This window comes from Trematomus bernacchii, unplaced genomic scaffold (genome assembly GCF_902827165.1).
Source record: "Trematomus bernacchii unplaced genomic scaffold, fTreBer1.1, whole genome shotgun sequence".
NCBI lineage: Eukaryota > Metazoa > Chordata > Actinopteri > Perciformes > Nototheniidae > Trematomus > Trematomus bernacchii.
This window is the reverse complement of record NW_022987648.1, coordinates 16,942,492-16,961,934: the sequence shown is the minus strand read 5'-3', so window position 1 is coordinate 16,961,934 and position 19,443 is coordinate 16,942,492. Positions and strand designations below refer to the sequence as shown.

Sequence of the window (19,443 nt, the reverse complement as noted above, 5' to 3'; positions counted from 1 at the left end):
AACTGACAATTGGAACAGCGAGCAAAAACCTTCTGAAAGTAGAACAAATAAATAAACCAAAGTAGATTCTATGTAATCTTTATTATTATTGGTCAGTTAGGTACAGGAAAAACCTTTTTGTCGTATCCCATATCTCATCACAGGAGACTTCATTATCCATACAGACAAATAGAGAACCAGACCCAGATGAAACGCTCACCAAATTACATATGTTTACAAATAAAAAATATGAAAGTGGTTAACCTAAATGTGCAGGTGATGTTCTCACATGTGAGGCTTCTTCAAATACATATGAAAAAATCATGCACATCTTAAGTTGTTTAAATACTGAAAACCATTACAAAAATGTGTCCACCTGAGTCTGGTGGTTTGTAGATTTTCTCTGTGTCCTGTCTCCATGTAATCATGTTTAGGTCTGTTTGGACCACGATACCCTGGAGACATTTTGAGGCAAGGCTGATGGATCACAGGCAATTATAATCAGGACTGATTTGAGAGGGAACGGTGGAAAAACACACATTATATATAACCACCCACCCTCCCTTTATTTAGAATAACAAAATAAATAATACAAAATAAAGAAATTGCCTGTTTCAGCTGCCTCAAAAGTGACCAAAGTATCATCGTCTTAAATTAAGGGTGTTCACACATCAACACATGGGAATTCAGCATGCTCACAGTAACTCACATACAGATATGAATGTCTTTATAGAATATGTATCTGTCATCACAGCTTGGCAAAATTACACTTATACACAACAAATGCACAATAACACCTGGAACCATAATACCAACCATTGGAAAAAGACCCAAATACGTTTGGGTTGGTCCAAAACTTCCTGTAAAACGAACTACCTCATTCCCTGGTAGGTGGAGGTGATATCGTTCAATAACAATAGCCTATAGATAAAGAATTTATGTTTTCAAACAACCCGTAAACACACACATACAACCGCACACAACCATTTTCTCGCACACTTATTAACAACATCATGAGCAATGTGAATCTCTTCTGAGTCAGTGACTGGATGCATGTGAGATAGTTTCGATGACCTACAGTAAGCGGCTATGTTGAGAGCAGTAAACCTGACAGAAGTACAAAACACTCCATAACATCGTACAGTAAGTTGGCAATTATGTTGACATATATATTAGGCTATATGTAATCATTGCTTGGCAGCATACAAAAATAAAAGAAGTTGCTCTGGTGCATATTCTGAATCATCTGCATTTGAGTTAGGGTGTCTCAATACAAATGGAAGGATTTGTTTTCGGCACATTTTTCAAATGAGGCTGGCGCAGTTTATATATATTTGATTAGCTTTAAGGTGGACCATATCTGCCTTACTATTATACTACCAGTAGCAGCGTCTTTTTCTTATCGTTTTTTTGTCCAGCTTTTCGGCGAGCCAGGCTAATGCATATTTGGAATCCCTTGTGAAAAAAAAATCCTTGAAAAGATTTTTTTACATGCCCACTCAACACAACTTCACACAAGTTCAAACAACAAGGATTAAAAAACATGACTGTCAAAGATGGAAACAGTTGTTTTTTTTCTACTCTATAGGGCTCTGTAAAAAGTGTTTTTGTTGGAATTTTAAAGCATTTTATATTGAATTCCTGCTGTCTTTAAGTAGATTGATGCCAGTTAAATGCATTGGTTTGGATTTTAACAACAGGTTTATAATCTATCACTATTCGATCTAAACCAAGACAACTACAAGGGGCCCATGTTCTAATGTTTCACGGGTAGATAATTAAATTAGGAATAAAACAAGGGCTGAATGTGTCCAACAGGCATTGTGACAGCAGCAGAGCCCCCGGACTAATTAGAGGGATTGTGGATCATTAAACAAGAAATACTGGCATCTGAGATGTTTACCAGCCTGCTGCATGTAGCAAATGGACATGTGTAAGAGAAATAAACGACAATAGATGGCTACACATGTGGCTAAAACAGGCCATTGCCAAAAATAGAAATGTGTTTCAACAACCCACTCTCATTAATGAGCGGCTAAATGCAGTCCCTTGTTGATGAGATTGCAAATGTTGTCACTTAGAACAATTTAGGGGAACTTGCCAGCTAGGATATGTTTTTACTTTTCAATGTGTTACTCTCCTTGGGGAATGTTTCTAAACAAGACTCAGCTCAACTTTCTGTCAGCCTGGCTTACAACTACAATAACTACATGTGTCACTCTAAGGGATACTTTGCTACACTTGGCGTTGACTTCATAATTTGACACTGTTCTCTCAGTATCAGATGAACAAAAGCACCGCTCAAAAGACATTTTTCTCTGTTATGTTGGTGAGATAGGCCATGGAAAGTTAATGATGAGACATGACTAAGAATAAAAACGACATGAGGCAATTGCAGCAGTAGCCATTGCAGAGGCAACAATCCCTGCATCTATCTTACGTGATCGGGATTCTCGAATCAATTCCGCCGGTGTGGTGTAGCAAAAGCAAGACAACAAAGAGGGGAACCAGTGAAATGGCCACTTCTGTAACTGTCATTTTGGCAGAAATCCACAGAAATGCCAAGATCCACTTTTAGCACAGTGTAGCAGACCTCAGAAATGCACGATTTCAGCCAGGGCTGTGACAGCTCTGCTTCTATGGCCAAAGTCCTAGGAAAGGTAATATCGGGGCAAGAAAGGATAGGAAAGATTGAGGCAAGAGAAAGAGAGATATGAAAAGGAAGCTGGAATGACGTCCTGTCCTCCTTCTTCACAGCCTCTGGGTGAAGTTCTCAGGGAATACTCCTTTAGCGGCATTTTCTTTGTTCTGCTTCCAGTCGTCCTCCTTCATTCCCATCAGCCACCCATCATCCTTAAAACACACACATCATGAATGCATGTACACAACTGTGTGTGTGTGTGTGTGTGTGTGTGTGTGTGTGTGTGTGTGTGTGTGTGTGTGTGTGTGTGTGTGTGTGTGTGTGTGTGTGTGTGTGGTGTGTGTGTGTGTGTGTGTGTGTTTGTGTGTGTGTGTGTGTGTGTGTGTGTGTGTGTGTTTGTACCTGTTCGTCAGGGTTTTCAAAGGAGATAACCAGCACCACATCACCAGTCTTCATCTCCAGTTCGTCTGTGTCGTTGGCAGCGTAATCATGCATCACCAGGAGCTACAGTATATCACATACATACTAGCATTAATGAAATCCATATATTCTGTATATATAAAAGATATGTTTGGGTTAAGATAATGTTCGGCACTATTGACATTTTTTCAATCTTGTATCCTGTTTTACCTTGAACAAAAAGCCAGGTGGAATGTCTTCGGGCTCTGATGCAACTTCTGTTGATGGTGCCGCTACTTCAGGCGTCTAGAACAACAGAGGGCCTATTAACTGACATGTAGTGCACACTGAAAACGTTTTCATCTTTTGAGGAGACATAATATCCCTCCGAAAGTCTACTTTTTTTAAATATGATTTCACAAGAATATAGCAGCAGAATGTTCTAAAAAAAGGTCTGTACGTTGAAACTACTGGAAACAGGATCATTTCAGAAAAGGCTTGAGGTTTAAATGTACTGGAAAAAGCATAAAATAAATAGTGGTTTCAATTAAATGTAATGTGATGTCACAACATTTCCAGTACAGTTATTCCTTCCAATAATAAATGCAAAAATAATGGATGAGATAGCTTGTAAATGAGATAACGAAGGATGCCATTCAGTCATACAAAGAAACATTTAGTGGTTGTGTATGAATGGGTGTACAATTTGTAATATAACAATATCTAATGTAACATAATTATAATGATATCTGTAATTTTGCAATAAAAACACATTGAAACAGGTGTTGAATGTTACAGTAGTTCCACTTGACATACCTCCTCTGCCGGGGCTTCCTCCTCTGGTGCTGCAGCAGCTGCTGCAGATTCACCCTGGGAGCAGAGAGACAAAGACAATACCAGAGCATGAGACAGGTGACATATTGAAACAAGAGGAGGAAAGAATGGAAGAAAGCAGAACAGACAGACAAGACAAAGACAGCCAGAAAGGACAGGCCACACAGCCTACACAGCAAAGTCCTGACTAATACAAGCAAGTATGTTGAATAGACGTTAAGCTTGGATACTAATGCAGAGTTTCAGTTTAGTTAAAGTGTTTGCCCAGAGTACTATGTGCGTGGATTAGTGATAAGCAGTGACTGGGATTAGTTGTGTGTATTGAGAAGCAGATGTCTCCACTCATCTCTTTCCCTCAGCAATTCATTTCCAACGTGCCCTTTGTCACAGTTAATGCATCCATGCTGCTGTTCCAGATGCATTCTAATGTTTTCTATCTCAAGATTTCTCCACCTTTCATCCACAATGTATATATCTACTATCTGTTTCTTTCCAGCACCCCATGCTCAAACCTCCTACTCCAAAAATCGATGCATCCACCATTTTTCGTCCGGATGCATCTCTCCATTTTTCTCTCTCCGGTTACCTGACCCTCTTCATCATCCACTGCAGCAGCAGCAGGTGTGGCTTCTTCCTCAGCCGCGTCAATGGGAGACTCAGCTGCCGGTGTTTCCTCCTCCGGGGGTGCCACCTTCTCCGGGGGGGCAACCTCCTCCAGGGGGGTCACCTCCTCCGGAGGGGCCACCTCCTCCGGGGGGGCCACCTCCTCTGTGGGGCCACCGTCGTCGCCCCAGTCCTCCTGGGCTCCAGCCTCAGGATAGTTATTAGCCTCATCCCCCCCTACCTCCTCAACCGGAGCCACGGGGTCAATGCGAACTGGAACTGTTCCGTCGTCCCCCCAGCCGTCTTGGGCAGCTGCTATGGGGTCATAGCGGACAGGCTGCGCGCCATCATCCCCCCAGGCAGTTACAGCAGCAATGACTGGGTCATAGTGCGGCTCGACGTATTCTTCCTGGGCATCACTCTCCTCATGCTGAGGGGCAAGGGTCAGGTTTCAAGGGGGCAGAGGTCAAAAGAGATATTTAACCCTTATGGAGTTCATAAATCAAATGGTTGAAGACATTTTAAGGGACGGAAAGGCAAGGTATACGGGAGATTTAAGGCCAGATTTAAGGGTAGGGCCAGAGTTACAAAAAACAAGTGGGTTAAGGAATATTTTTGATCGACAATAGATTAGGAAATTGACAGAGATATTAAAGGGATGATAAAGGGGTGCATATAGGCTAAGTATCCATATCGTGCTTTTTTGAGCGCCAGTATCTTTTGCTAATTGTTCCCAAAGAGGAGAGAGCGTATGGAACCACTTAGACTAAAAGCGCTGCAGGTGTTGTCACTCCTTCTTTTCAGACACCTAAACATGTAATACATCCGATTGATGCGCATGGTGAACAAATGAAAAGTTGAAATCAAATGCAAAGGGGAAATGCTAATCTAGTTGTTGTCCAAATAGTTTTCTAGAAAAAGGAAACCCACACCAAAAGCACTTTTCTACAGGAAGAAAAAAAACACTCTATGGACACGCACCCTTAATGTTGAGTTGTCATAAGGACAGATAAGGTATTCAACATGTAAAGTAGCTTAAACTTTAAAAGACCATACTGGTGATTTTGTGTGATTTAGCCCATTAACTAATCATTTGTGTATGCTTAATCTTCAAGCTAAGCCGTTAGCCCCTACCAAGGCAGTGAACATGGTAAGCATTAAACATGCTAATCATCAGCATGGTAGCATTTTTATTGTTAGCATGTTAGCATTTCACTCAAAGCACCACTGTTTTGAAAATGGCTGTCAGGTAATGTTGTAGGTTGTAGGTAATGGCTGATTAGTTAAAGAGCAAAAACCTAGTAAACCAGTAGAACGGCCTCTTAAAAGATTTAAACATGGATACGGGTCAGGGAGATGGCATGAAGCATTATTTAGGTTGATATTTGTAAAGAGAAAATAAGGGAATACGGAACAGTTTTGCTTCATACTGTATGAGCAGAACTAGGCCATGAAAGATGCTAATTGACATTGATGGGAGGAGTTCAGCAGAAAGTGATCATCATCATCACCATCATCATCATCATCATCATGAGACCCAAGAAGAATGATGTAGGATAAACCTTTACAGAGAAGGTTCAGGTTTAAAATAAAAGACAGATGAAGATAAGGAAGGGTGGCAGCAGAAGGCAGACACGCAAACACTGTCAGCCTTTTCCCATCAGAAAATAGATGTCGGATCTTCTGCGTGTAGTTTGCAGGTTTATATTCCCACGGCTATGTTCAGATGGAGAAAGAGGAAGGAAGCTTTGTAAGAGTAGAAGTGTCGTTCCTTTCTGAGCTATCACTGCTTTGCCTCAAGCTCTGATACAGCAGAGTTGTATGTTTGTTGAGACACGTCTCTCTTACAGGAATAGGGATGAACGGAAAGGTTAGTTAATGGTCGGAATGTCACAAGGCTTTGTGAAGTTGCCCACTTGCCCTTATGAGTTTACCAGTCTCATTTCCATGAAACCATCCAGTGAGAACATGGGCAACTTCACTCAACTTTCAGAACAAAAGCGTTCCCTGTGTGTCACATGGAGCATGGAGCTATCATGTAAAGGCTGTACATGCACTGCGACATGTACACACACAGGGATACGAGGGGGAACAGAAAGAAAGGAGGTTGATTCAGTTACAAATCATTTCACAAAGAGTTTTTAAGTGTGTGTGATTTGTGTTATCTTTTATCAGTGGTGTCTCACAATACATAATGTATGGTATATTATATTCTGTTTACATACTGTGCCTTCCAAACCTAGTAATGTGAAAGAGAGAGCTCTTAAAAGTGGATCAGACACCATTTGTGTTTAATTTCATATATTAAATATACTGAATATAACAGTGTAAAATGTCAATTTGAAACTGAATTGACCCGAGCTCATTCCCAAGTTCTATTTGTGCTGTACAACAATCACTTCAGTGTTTAGTGTTATCACATCAAAGCACTGCAGACACAAAGATGACGCACAAACAGATTGGGGACGGACACATGATAGATACATTGAGGAAAAGCTTCTTTCTATAGAGTAGTCGCCATTATAGAAGTCCCTGCTGAGCATGCTTTGCCTGTGACCCTGGGGCTTGTATAATGGCTACATTAGTAGTAAATGTAAGCAAGGACAAACAAATGAATGGTAGTATGAAATCAAATGAGAGTATGCTGATGAAGATGATGATCATAATGATTATGATATATTTTGCACATTAAGAACACAAGTAGGATGAGGATGATATGCTTACCCATGAGTCCCAGTTTGCAGGCTTTGAAAAAACAGAAGATGCAACAAATTAATAACTTTTAAAAAAACTCTTGCGTTTGCTTGTGGTTTTAAAGTAGACATTCTAGTTGCAATACCCATGCTCCAAAGCTACAAGCCCATAGCAAAAGATCTCCAGCAGAACAGGAAAGAAGAGAATCTGTTTAATAAGTAAAGATTGAAGTAATAAATGCAATGGTCTAAAGAGGGGCCACTGCCATATGTGTATTGGACATGCCCCCCACAGAGTGAGTCAAATGTGGGAGAAAATGCATTAAAAAAACATTTGTAGTCTAATTTATTGTTTAAATTAGCTGTTGCAAATGAAAATGTCAAAGAGTCAACACAAAACCCCTTGTTTAATTTCAATTATTGTCATTTTTGTCATTGTCATGTGACAGCCTTGAACATTTGAGTTAGAGGTTGCTTACTGAACTCTATGTACTCTATATACAAGAACACTTGAACAATAACAGCTCAATTGTGAATGATACATGTTTTTATGTCAGTGCTTTAATGCTGTAAATCTAATGAATCACTAAATACAGAAATATCACAACCACAAAAGATCCAGACTGTGTCATCTCATCTATCTCCGGTACCTTCTGCTCTGCACTGATTAGGGCCACTCTGTTAACTACTAATCGGGTCATGGAGCACAGTAGGCTACAAACCATTCATCTATCAGGTATAATAATGCTTAAAGAAAACCATACCTGGATCAAACAACAGCTGAACATATCTTAGGTAAAATAACACAAAGTGTACTTCTTTATCTAACTTTCTAAGTATCGTAAGTATTTGTTTCTCTTCTGTATGCTTAAGCAAGTACAACGTATGTCAGTATCTAAACCCACATTCTGTAGTACAGTTTGGAAGAGAGAGAAGTAAGAGCAGAGCAGGGCTTTAGTCTTCATGCCATGACTGATCTGTGGATAGAGCTGAAGCAGGAAGAAGTGGTCACTAAAAGCAGGTTTCTACAGATCGTCATGCCAACCCCTACCTCTTGTTTAGTAAATTAGAAAGCCGGCAACACCTCAAACTATGCCAAGCTTACTAAGTGATTTTAAATATGTATCCAGTCTAATCAAGCTTGTTTCAATATATTTAAAGTCAAACATTGCACCGCAACTGGAAATGTTGTTGGCTAAAAGAAGAAGATTGAAGATTGAAGAAGAAGATTCAACTTATTGTCATTACGTAGTACAGGCACTATGTAACGAAAGGGTTTCTCTGCATTTGACCCATCCTAGTGTTAGGAGCAGTGGGCTGCCATCATGTCCGGCGCCCGGGGATCATGTCCGGCGCCCGGAAAGAGAACGTTATCATCAATGCTCTATATATCAATAAAACAATGACTTTAAAACATTTCTGAATACAAAATAAAATCTCTTGTGAAGCTTGGCTTTTCTTGCAGAGGAGGGTCTCTACAACCTATATGTGCATGCTGTAAATGATCCACCTGTGTGACCGTGGAGGCTTTGGTTGTTGCACTGAAAGAGTCCGGGTCCATGTCCAGCAGGCTGCTCACTGCAGGACTGTCACACTGATAACAACAGGAACACGAGGGCTCATTGGCTAACTGAGCGCACAGAGGGTCAAGGGACAGGCAGGCGAGATGGCAAAGCAGAATCAAATAGGATGGAATAGAATAGATTGGAATAGATTAGAAAATAATAAATTAGAATAGATTAGAATAGAAGTAATATAATGGAATAGTAAAGTAGTAAAACAGTATGGTATAGAATAGAATAGAAAAGGATAGAATAGAAGATAATAGAACGATGATAGAAAAAGAGAAAATTATTGAATAGAATATGGTTGGATAGAATAGAATAGAATAGAAAATAAAATTGTAGCATTGAATTGAATAGTATGGAATAGATTAGAATAGAAGTAATATTATGGAATGGTAAAGTATAGAGTATGGTAGGATAAAAAACAGTATGGTATAGAATACAATAGAAAATAATAGAATAGAAAGTAATGGAATAGAAAAGTATAGAATAAAATAGATAAGGATTGGATCAAATAGAAGAGAATAGATCAATGATAGAAAAAGAGAAAATTACTAAATAGAATATGGTTGGAAAGAATAGAATAGAAAATAATATACTTGAATTGAATAGTATGGAATATAATAGAATATAATAGAAAATGATAGAATATGGTAAGATAGTATAGAATATGGTAGAATAGTATAGAATACAAATAAAGTAGGACAGTATATAATAGGATAGTAGGATAGTAGAATATAATAGTTACCACCAAATTAAATGGAACCAAAAAGAATAGAATAGAATCAGATAGAATAGCAGACGTAGAAGGAGGGCCAGACTCTGACCTGTGCTGGAGAGTTAAAAGTGAAAAGGCTGTCTGTTTGTAGACAGCAGCCGCTCACTCACCTCTGTAGGGGAGGTGACGCTGATATCAGGAGCCGCTGCAGCATCAAACATGCTGATGATGTTCTCTGTTTTCAACTCCTTACAGGGGGTCACCTTGGGGGGAGGAGGCATTGCAGGCCTCAGCTGAAACAGAGAGAGAGAGAGGCTCAAATTCGGTCTGCATTTTAGGATGGTTTAAGATAGTTTCAATGTATTTATTTCAACGTTGTGCTTTTTACACCGGAAGAAAATGTATCACATCTATTTCAAGAGTCACAGTTGCTCAGGGGAGGGAAGTGAATCAAAAGTTATTAGAATTTTGTTATTTAAAAATCTCAAACTCAGAAGACAAACATGTTAATTTGTCATTGCAGGAAGAGCACAGAAGTAACTGATTATATAAAAATCTCCTACATTAAAAGCATCCCACATTTTTGTTCTGAGTCACACCTGTGTTAAGAAAATAATTCAGACACAACGCCGAACAAAGAGACAGCCTCAGTCTGTTTGTCTAAGTTTGTTTACCTTGGATGGGGATTTGGGGATTGGCGGTGGTCCTCCTGGCCTGAGACTGTGGTTAGCTGCTTCTTTCCCACTCGCACTGAGTAAATGAGAGAGATAGAAAAGACAGACAGATTACAGAGAAAGTAACAAGGAGGGCAAACACTGTGAGAGAAAGGTCGAGCAAAGGTTGAAAGATGCCGCTAAAAGCTACCACAACTTGAGAAGTTACGAGGCATGCTGTACAAGGGTCTGAACAAAAGCTGTTGTTGATTTCATGCAAAAAGTGAGTCTTCCGTCCTCTCGTTTCCTCCCTCCATCCCATGCAAGCAGGCTTTGTCGGTGCTTCGAGTAAATCCTCACAAGCGCTCAGTGTTAGAAGCATTCACTGTGATATTCATATATTCTAAAGCTGGCAAAACAGCCCCAGAAAATAAGAGTTGAAAAACCTCAAATGTAATGCTAGACCAGGCAATTCTGTATATGTTCAAATCGCATTTACTGTAGGTCATGTGGCCGCCTAGTGTGTTCACCCAGCCATGTATATTACTACTCAGTACCTTGGGTATTAGAGTTGCATTGTTGCGTAACAGTGTTGCCAGGTGCAGCGTTTAACATGCAGTTTTGCTCAACTCTTATATCTGGGTGCACAGCTCTACCATCTGTGTTTCTGTGAATTCACGTCACAACGAAGCACCACTTCTCCTTCAAACCTCCCAGACTGACTGACAGACAGACAGCTGGACAGACAGGTCAGTCGGACAGACAGACAAAAGTTGTGTCACCATGGTTGCCACAGTGGCTGTAGGTTTACCTCCTATTTGTTCCTGACGATGAGGCGCCGCGGGATTCTGTCTTTCTGAAAGGGGGGTTCAGGGATGGCTCCAGGTTAATGCATATGCCTCATTGTTTGTGTATTCCTGTAGCTTAACATGTTTTTAAGAATGATGTTTTTGATCCATATGTTTTGTATGTGATTGTTAGAAATCACATAACCGCTTGATTCACTGCTGATTCAACTTCCAATGCAGCACAGTGTGTTCATAAGGCACGATGAATTGTGTGCTCTCAAGAAGTTTAAATATTTGCGTACATTTCTGAAAAGATATTTGCCCATTTCTAGAAGGTGCCATAAATATGCAACCGAGCAAGTATTTTCTTTGGTGGCTGATGACTGACCGGTCAGTGATTGACTGATGAGGCTCAGCGTTTCACACAAACACATGTGTTCAGGCAGACTAGGGATATTTTGGAATTGCCCAAATGTAACTGGGTTTTCACCTTAATGCAATATTTACAAAATATCTCAGTACTTTTGAGTACTGAATAGCATCACTGTTACCTGAACATGTGCTGATATTCATAGATTACATTGAATACCTATATGCTGAAAATACATCTTGCTGCTTTCTTTTGTGAATCTCTTCAGAATTGCTATTTTGGATGTTTAAGGAACCAACCTGCTTGCTGCCTCTGTGCCTCTATCCTCCAAAGTATCCAAGACGTCATGCAAATCCTGATCCAACTATAGAGGGGGAAAGACGATGGGTTAGATATAACAATACCTACATTACATCATCATCGTCCTACACTTTTGTGGCACGATCAATGCACATTCTTTGAGAAGAATCATGACAATGTGTTTTCTGTTCTTCTTGCTCTGTAATATCATCTAGATTCTGCAAAGTGTGAATGTCTGCCACAGCTTGTTTGCATCATCATGTCCAAATTCAGATAGAAAACATTTAAGACTCTCTCTCTCCTTTTGCTACAGAAAATAATCTCTCTGCATTCAGTTAAAACCCAATGTCTGCAATAGTTGTTTTTTTTTTAGATTCAATTGCTGATGTAGTTTAATAGTGCACTGTTGACATTCTTCATCAACTGTTATCTGGCGTAACAAGTCAATTTGTGTCTCCCAGTCTTTATCTAAATTCAGCATTAAATACACAAGACTCACCCGGCCAATTTCCTTGTGAAACTTCTCCTCAAAACCAGACAAACTCTGAAAGGTGCTGACATAAAACCCGACACGACTAAAAAGGGAGAAGAAGAAAGGGAGAAAGTCAGTATTGATTGCATGATTGTCTTGACTTAGTTTAACAGCGTGTAACGGTAAGCAATGTAACATGGATGTAAGTGAAATGTAATTACAGCGTCCATCCATCAGCGGGAGAATCAATTTCTCCAGACACTCACACGCACGTACGCACCTGTTCCAGAGTGAAGGTAATTCCTCTTGCAAGTCAATATTAATCTCCTCAAACACCTTCTGGGCTCTATCCAACTCTTCTTCAGCCTGAAACAAACAAACAAACACACACACAGTTACATACCACTGTATATGTTTGTGTGTGTAGCATTCCCTGACATTCACTATTCTTCAACATGGTTTGTCTCAAGTTGTTATCGAATTTTTATGTTACCTTCATACATATATGACAGTAGCAAAAGGCAGGAATAGAAAGTAATGAAAGTGCAGTAAGATTGTTGTGTACCTGGCTCCTGGACAGACTGCTCTGGGCAACATTGTGTGCAGACAAGATACCCTGAGCCCAACCTGGAGTGGCCCTCTCCAACAAGGACGACGGCTGGAAGAAAAACCAAGAAAACAACATGGAAAAAGTGATATTTATGAAAATTGCACATAGTGCCAGGTTTTAAAATGAGTTTTACCTTGGTGATTTTAATGCCCCCGTCCTTTTTCTTGGTCTTGTGTGTGGTAGCATAGTTGTGCCTGGCACTGTCGTAATCCACCAGCTTCCTGTCCCTCTTAGCTATACGTGACTGAGCAGAAAAGGGGAGAGCACATAGTCGTGTTACGTGTCTTCACCTGCAAGGAACCGTCTGTTTTCATCTTCCAAACATTAACTTGTTTCTCAGCACTAATATTGGGTTCATATTTATGGACCACACAGCTTACCTTGATATCAGGGAACTGGCCCAGGTAGGTATCCATGGAGATGAGGGCATGATCGACCAACTTCTGATGGTAGTCAGTCCACAGCACATCGCAGTCCTGTAGCATGGATGGACATAATTGTACCATACATAAACACAATGAGAGATTAAAGAGGATAAATTGGGTCGCTCTTTTATGAACAGGCTGTTATTGCTTGTTTTATTGCAGCATTATGCCCCCCTGGATGTATTTGTCCACCATTTTTGATTACATTCCTGTAGCTCTGTTGCCAAATCTTGGCTCATGGTTCGTTATCTAAATTAAGAACAGCATTATAACCCTTTTTTACTGATTGCAGAATCTTGTAGCAGCTAGCTCGTGGGAGATTTGTCGCATTAGAACCATTAACAAAAAAGTAATTTCAATTGTAATACTTAAAAGCGTCGGAGGAAAATCTAAAGAGCTACTCAACATTTATCACAAGAGATTTTAATGTATAATGTGGCTCTTTCTGCCAAGAGGACACAATCTCACACTGAGAAAAAATTGTCACACACACACACACACACACACACACACACACACACACACACACACACACACACACAATCAACTGATATTCTTTAATAAGAAAAGTGGCTGTGACCTCTACAGGGAAATCAGCGTGTCCTCACACTCTCAGAGATGCAGGCAATCTCTGATCATTAAACACCTCCATGAAAAGAGTTTCTCACCTCCGCAATGGAATCCACCTCCTTCTTGCCGTACCACTCCGGCTCATACATGTCAGCCAAACACCCCTGCACGTTTTTGGAGGACTCGTGCATGGCTGAGGAGATACACATACATTAGTGGAACATCTGTGTATTTTTTTCCTCTTCTATTGTGTGTTTGTATGTACAGCTTGGTACATGCAAGTACATGGTTGTGTGTGTCACCTTTTACTGCTTCCAGGTATGCCCTTAGGTCCCTTTGCAGTTTGCTGCCTTCAGTCTTAGGGTGAAACACAAAACATGGGGCTCAGAACACAAAGCATCCCAGTGAGGAGACACATTCTCAAACAGTTAGGTACATCATTTAAAACGCTAACCTGTTATACCAAATGCTAAATTCAGTTTGTATAATGTTAATAACGATATTTGGACAGCAGCTTTATTGATTTCCAGGCAAATGTACATTATGGCTCCATACTAAAAAGTGCCATTCATTGGACTGTACTCACATATTGTTTGTTGAAGTTGATCACTTCTTCCTCAAAAGCAATATCTTTGGTCTCATCAGCTTTGCCAAGCTTCTGAAGAACCTGTCAGTCAAACCCATGATCACATTAATGACAATACTGAGGGTAAGGTTAGCAATGTATACCAAACATTCATCAGATTTCCTGTCTTGATCTCTCAATGTTTTCAACTGTAATATAAATGTCTCTTTTATTGTTTAAACGAGCAATGGGAACACACAATAAACAAATACTGTTTAATCTTCTAAAAGGTAAGCAGAAATAAGTCACATTGTCAGTATATCATGTAGAAGCATGCCTTATACCCATGAGTCACATGTTGTTAATTCAATGGCATTCACACATTGTTAACGCACACTGGGTTTACAGGGGCATCATTATCGGTTTGCTCTCTGCCTGTCTCTATTTAACCCTACAGCAAATGATGCATTATGATAGAATAGCGCCCCCTGCCCTTTATTCAGAAAACAACGCGCAGGTGCATGGACGCATTGACTAGGCCTCACATCTGCCATCTATACAAAACGTATTGCAGCATGGGTAATATACCCATCATCATACTGCTAGAAAAACAAAAGACAGTGTTTCTGCAGCCACCATCTCTGTGACAAGCTGTCAATGAAATACCCAAATGGGGATTTAAAATGCCCGAAACCTTCCAGTTATGTGCTAAATTATGAGCAGGGTTATAGTATATCTCGCTGCAATATGCACGTGCCCGCTGCATGACATTGAGTTCAGAAACTATGTGTTTAAAGAGGATATCCCCATCCCCAAATACAGCATCCCTGCTCCTATGAGGATGTCGTGATGCGACACTGCGCCTCGGTGGAGGATGCGGCACTGCTGCTTCGCGGCTTGTAGGCCTGCATTGTAATTCCCTATACATTTACACATTAGTGAGCACGTCTTACCTTTTCTTGGGCTCTCGTCAGTTTTTTCTGAACGTTGCTGGCCACTTTCCCTGCGGTCAGCCCCTTCCCCAAATTCAACTCAGCCATCTTGCAGCGTAGATCTGTCTTTGGATGCGGGAAGGAAGGAAGGAAATAAGAGCAATAACGATCGGATGGACCGCTACGGCGACCGTTGAGGCAAATTCATCAATGTCCAGTGGAGAAATATTTGGTGATAAATGTAATTATGGGATGTTATGATTGTATCTCTAGGAGGATGTGGATGCAGAAAGCTAAGCTGTATTCTCAAATGTTGAGCTGCTGTGTGCGCGTCCGTGACAGAAGAGGATGCTGTCAGAGATGCTCTTAAAGGCACAGATGCTGCTGCGCGTCCACACGGGGAAGATAAACCAGACTACGCGCTACATTATGAGCACAATGTGCTGCTTTGAATAGTATTTAACAATTTCCACAAAAAAAAATATATTTGTTGATCTTTGAAATGTAGTTGTTTTTTACCTTAAAGATTGCTTAAATACATGTGATCATTTAGTCTTTCATTGATCAATGAATCAATGGTTAATACATACCAGCAGTCACAGTGTACAGTATAGCCAACAACGCATTGTAAAAATAATTAGAAATCAGACCAAGCCTTCTAGACAACTGTCTATTAAAGTTTCAAAGATCCATCTGTCCTAATCTGATATTATATCGTTACATCACACATGAAGTGACATGTGGACCTTTGAGAGTAGGATATTTCACTATAAAAGGAAGGTCAGAAATCAAGTGAATCATCAAGTAATCACTCCTAGACACTAAGAAAAACAAATGTAGGTTTCGAGAATTAAGTTTCTTGTTTTTTTTCCTGCAGCTGTTAATGTTGATGTCAGTTAGGTTTAAAAATATAATAAACCAAACTTTCCCAAATAAATGTGAATGTAAACAATGTTACAGGCTACATGGCTCTGATACCCTGACAGTGTGTCTTTTCTGGGATGGTAAACATATATCAGGAGGAGTATGGAACTACACTGTATCTGACACACAGGCTACACCAGGCTCTATCTGGTGAACAAAAAAATACATGTCTAGATCCATAAGCTCTCCAGGAGATGGCGCCGTTGGCCAACATGTTATCCACCGACACATAGTATGAAAGCTATGATTCATTTCTTTCACGGCTGAAAAACTAAATTATAAAAGACTGGAGCTTTTTAGATTCTCAGATACTCTACCAACATCACCAGATCAGGCTGTCCCGAGTGATGTTAAAAGGAATTCATGGTGTGGTCTTAACTAGAAGTTGGCTACATCACTCACATTTCCTTACTCTGGTGAACAACAACCCAAACAATATTTGAACATTTTCATTTTTCATCCAATAGTATTTTGAAACCCCAGCTCTTTATTGACACAGGTGGCTGGTGCTGGCAGGGAGCTATCCAAGGTCCTGATAGTACACTCAGATGCTGCTGAGGGGAGAAACAGGCAGCCGAACAAAAAGCTCTCTAAAGAGTAGGCTGGTACTTATATCCCCCCCCCCCCCCCCCCCACCAAACATTACACTGGGCGTAATTATATCTCTGTTGCATAATCTAGCATGAGAGCGTACTTATAAACCCTCCTTGAATGTGAGAAGTAAAAGGGTTTGGTGTGTGGAGGATGTGATTGCACAGATTTGTCATAATCTGCCAACGCATTGAAGCAGTTCTTTGAAAATGTAAAATTACCCGCCTTCTGTTTTCTTCCACTTTCTCCCTCTGCTTTTCCTCCCAGTATCTTTATCCCTGACAATAACAACATTTGGCCACGAGTCACCAAACCCATTCGTTCCCATATACACATGAATAGCTCCTCTTGCCCCTCACCCCCCTCTCGTGCTGCAGGAATGGTTTAACCCGTTACCCACAACGAGCGAGACAGAGAACACAAAGGAAGCGCATACACGGGTCGATTTAGGGGGGGATATCTTAAGAAAGCATGATGTAAACACGGAATAAAAACCGCAAGGCAGCATTTCCATTTCCCGTAGCACAGCTCCATTATTGGCGTTCAATATTCTATGAGGTCCCGGCGAACAGCAGCGCGTCTGTCTGGACGCAGTAAGTGAGAAATTGAAGCCAAGAGGAGTTGAGCATTGTTTTAGTCTTCGCTTCAGGCTTCTTGGAGTTGCACGCTGTGTTTCTTTCTTTTGGACCGAGCCCCGTTCCCTGAGATGATAATGTTGGGTTTTTCAAGCAAACAAGTGGACATGATCTTCTCCTTTCTTTGAACAAAAATCAGTTTTTCTCGTTTGGACTCGGGGACGACAAAGAAAACACGCGGATATGATGCATTACTGATGTGAGTGTTCTTTGTTCATGTCCAAATGACAGTTGTGTTATGCTAACTAAGCACGTATAGGTGTTTTTTTTTTTAACTGAGTGTGTCTTTGTCACAAACACATTGTAACGTTTTGTCCAGTGATCTCCACCCAGCCTTAACGAACCAAATGTCCTACTGTAAAACCCTCCCCAGTGGCTTATTATGTTGCCCACAGCCTTGCGCCCGTCATTGTAATTGCCTTTGAAAATTGGACACATGGACGACTGACTGTCTCCGCTCCTCTATTGTTTTCCCTCTATTGTTTTCAAACCGTTGCAATTGGTTCTCCAACACAAGGCTCGAGCACTGTGAGACCTCGCATATCAGTGACATCCAGATGAATCCTTCATGATGCGTGGGAATTAATAATTGAAAAGACTAAACTCTGAATTTGATACCCGTGTACATAATTGGTTTGGACAGCGTGTAAACAGTGGGAGCCAAATTGATTTACACTGGCAGAAAGTCACTTGAACCTACATCATATATATATATATATATATATATCTATCTATCTATCTATCTATCTATCTATCTATCTATCTATCTATCTATCTATCTATCTATCTATCTATCTATCTATCTATCTATCTATCTATCTATCTATCTATCTATCTATCTATCTATCTATCTATCTATCTATCTATCTATCTATCTATCTATCTATCTATCTATCTATCTATCTATCTATCTATCTATCTATCTATCTATCTATCTATCTATCTATCTATCTATCTATCTATCTATGCTATCTATCTATCTATCTATCTATCTATCTATCTATCTATCTATCTATCTATCTATCTATCTATCTATCTATCTATCTATCTATCTATCTATCTATCTATCTATCTATCTATCTATCTATCTATCTATCCTATCTATCTATCTATCTATCTATCTATCTATCTATCTATCTATCTATCTATCTATCTATCTATCTATCTATCTATCTATCTATCTATCTATCTATCTATCTATCTATCTATCTTCTATCTATCTATCTATCTATCTATCTATCTATCTATCGATCTATCTATCTATCTAGTCTATCTATCTATCTATCTATCTACTCATCTATCATCTAAAACAACTACATTAAATCGAATATAGTATATCCAAAAACATAGGACTGGGTAACAGTAATAGAACATGAAACATCTTCACAATGAACAGTGTGTGCTGTAGCTACTATATGAAGTAATTATAGGCAGCAAGCCTGCTGAGTTAAGTGTGCAAGCATTTGCCTTTTTATTTCCTTTGTTAAACATGCAAAGGTCTTTGAACAGCGTATTAGTGATTTTCTGAAAATGGCACAGCATCAACGTGTGTGTTCTCTCTCCCACTTATGCAATTTAGGATAACATTTTTCAAATATGGATCAAAACCAAACCGTTTGCCATTAAAGGATTGCAGTTGTTCCACTAATTACATATATTTTGGTGCTAATAATAGATGTTTGATACCGTATGTCAGGAATTAGAGCCTTCTGCTGTTAGACCACTAATTGTTCATTTTGGTACTCAGACAGTAGAATAGTACATGTGTATGCTTTGCTATGCTGCATGACTTAATTCCAAGGAAGTAGTTAAAACATATCTGGTAAACACAATCTTCAAAGTGGTGCTTTTGCATGATTCTTTGTGGGGAAATGAGGTTTTACAGACCTGTCGATTAAATCATAAATTAAGTGGATACAACTATATGAGTGTTGTTAGTCCAATAATGTATTTAGTTGCTGGCAGACCTGGTTTGCAGGGGGAGTGCAATGACATCCAAAACAAGAGAAGGACAGACTTGTTACATGCTGTAGATACCTACTTTGATGTTATAGGATAGGGTGAGAAGTATATACAAGAGAGGGAGATGCAAAGAGCATTACATGGAGTGTATGATTATAGTCTTATTTTGCTATTAGGAGCACTGGATCTTCTTTAGAATTTCAGATTATAGGCG

General features: G+C 39.8%; 2 protein-coding genes across 4 annotated transcripts in view; one reads left to right on the top strand and one right to left on the bottom strand.

The window, feature by feature from the left end:
- Positions 1-62: 62 nt before the first annotated feature.
- On the bottom strand, positions 63-15,423 carry LOC117485909 (myc box-dependent-interacting protein 1). 3 transcript variants are annotated; one of them, XM_034134615.1, is made up of 20 exons: positions 15,139-15,423; positions 14,207-14,287; positions 13,923-13,977; positions 13,719-13,813; positions 13,006-13,101; positions 12,759-12,869; positions 12,581-12,673; positions 12,296-12,381; positions 12,043-12,118; positions 11,543-11,607; positions 10,897-10,941; positions 10,107-10,182; positions 9,603-9,725; positions 8,660-8,743; positions 7,181-7,201; positions 4,440-4,886; positions 3,836-3,889; positions 3,251-3,325; positions 3,023-3,124; positions 63-2,832 (listed from the first exon to the last, which is right to left on the bottom strand). In XM_034134615.1, the coding sequence occupies exons 1-20, from the start codon at positions 15,223-15,225 to the stop codon at positions 2,731-2,733; spliced, it is 1,974 nt and encodes a 657-aa protein (XP_033990506.1). In that variant the 5' UTR covers positions 15,226-15,423; the 3' UTR covers positions 63-2,730. The 3 variants fall into 3 exon arrangements, with proteins under 3 accessions (XP_033990506.1, XP_033990508.1, XP_033990507.1); XM_034134617.1 differs by lacking the exon at positions 4,440-4,886; XM_034134616.1 differs by lacking the exon at positions 8,660-8,743.
- A 1,643-nt stretch (positions 15,424-17,066) lies between these two features.
- tmem198a (transmembrane protein 198a) overlaps positions 17,067-19,443 on the top strand; it is a 31,354-nt gene continuing 28,977 nt past the window's right edge. The window contains exon 1 of the mRNA XM_034134166.1: positions 17,067-17,466. The gene's annotated coding sequence lies outside the window, so the exon portion shown is untranslated. The remainder of the gene's footprint in view (positions 17,467-19,443) is intronic.

Bases quoted from the DNA above. Each gene is read 5' to 3' on its own strand.
- LOC117485909 (XM_034134615.1), bottom strand. From the start codon at position 15,225: ATGGCTGAGTTGAATTTGGGGAAGGGGCTGACCGCAGGGAAAGTGGCC. The intron at 14,288-15,138 runs GTAAGACGTGCT...TTTGACTGACAG, and splicing joins TGACGAGAGCCCAAGAAAAG to GTTCTTCAGAAGCTTGGCAA. The intron at 13,978-14,206 runs GTGAGTACAGTC...TTTCACCCTAAG, and splicing joins TCAACTTCAACAAACAATAT to ACTGAAGGCAGCAAACTGCA.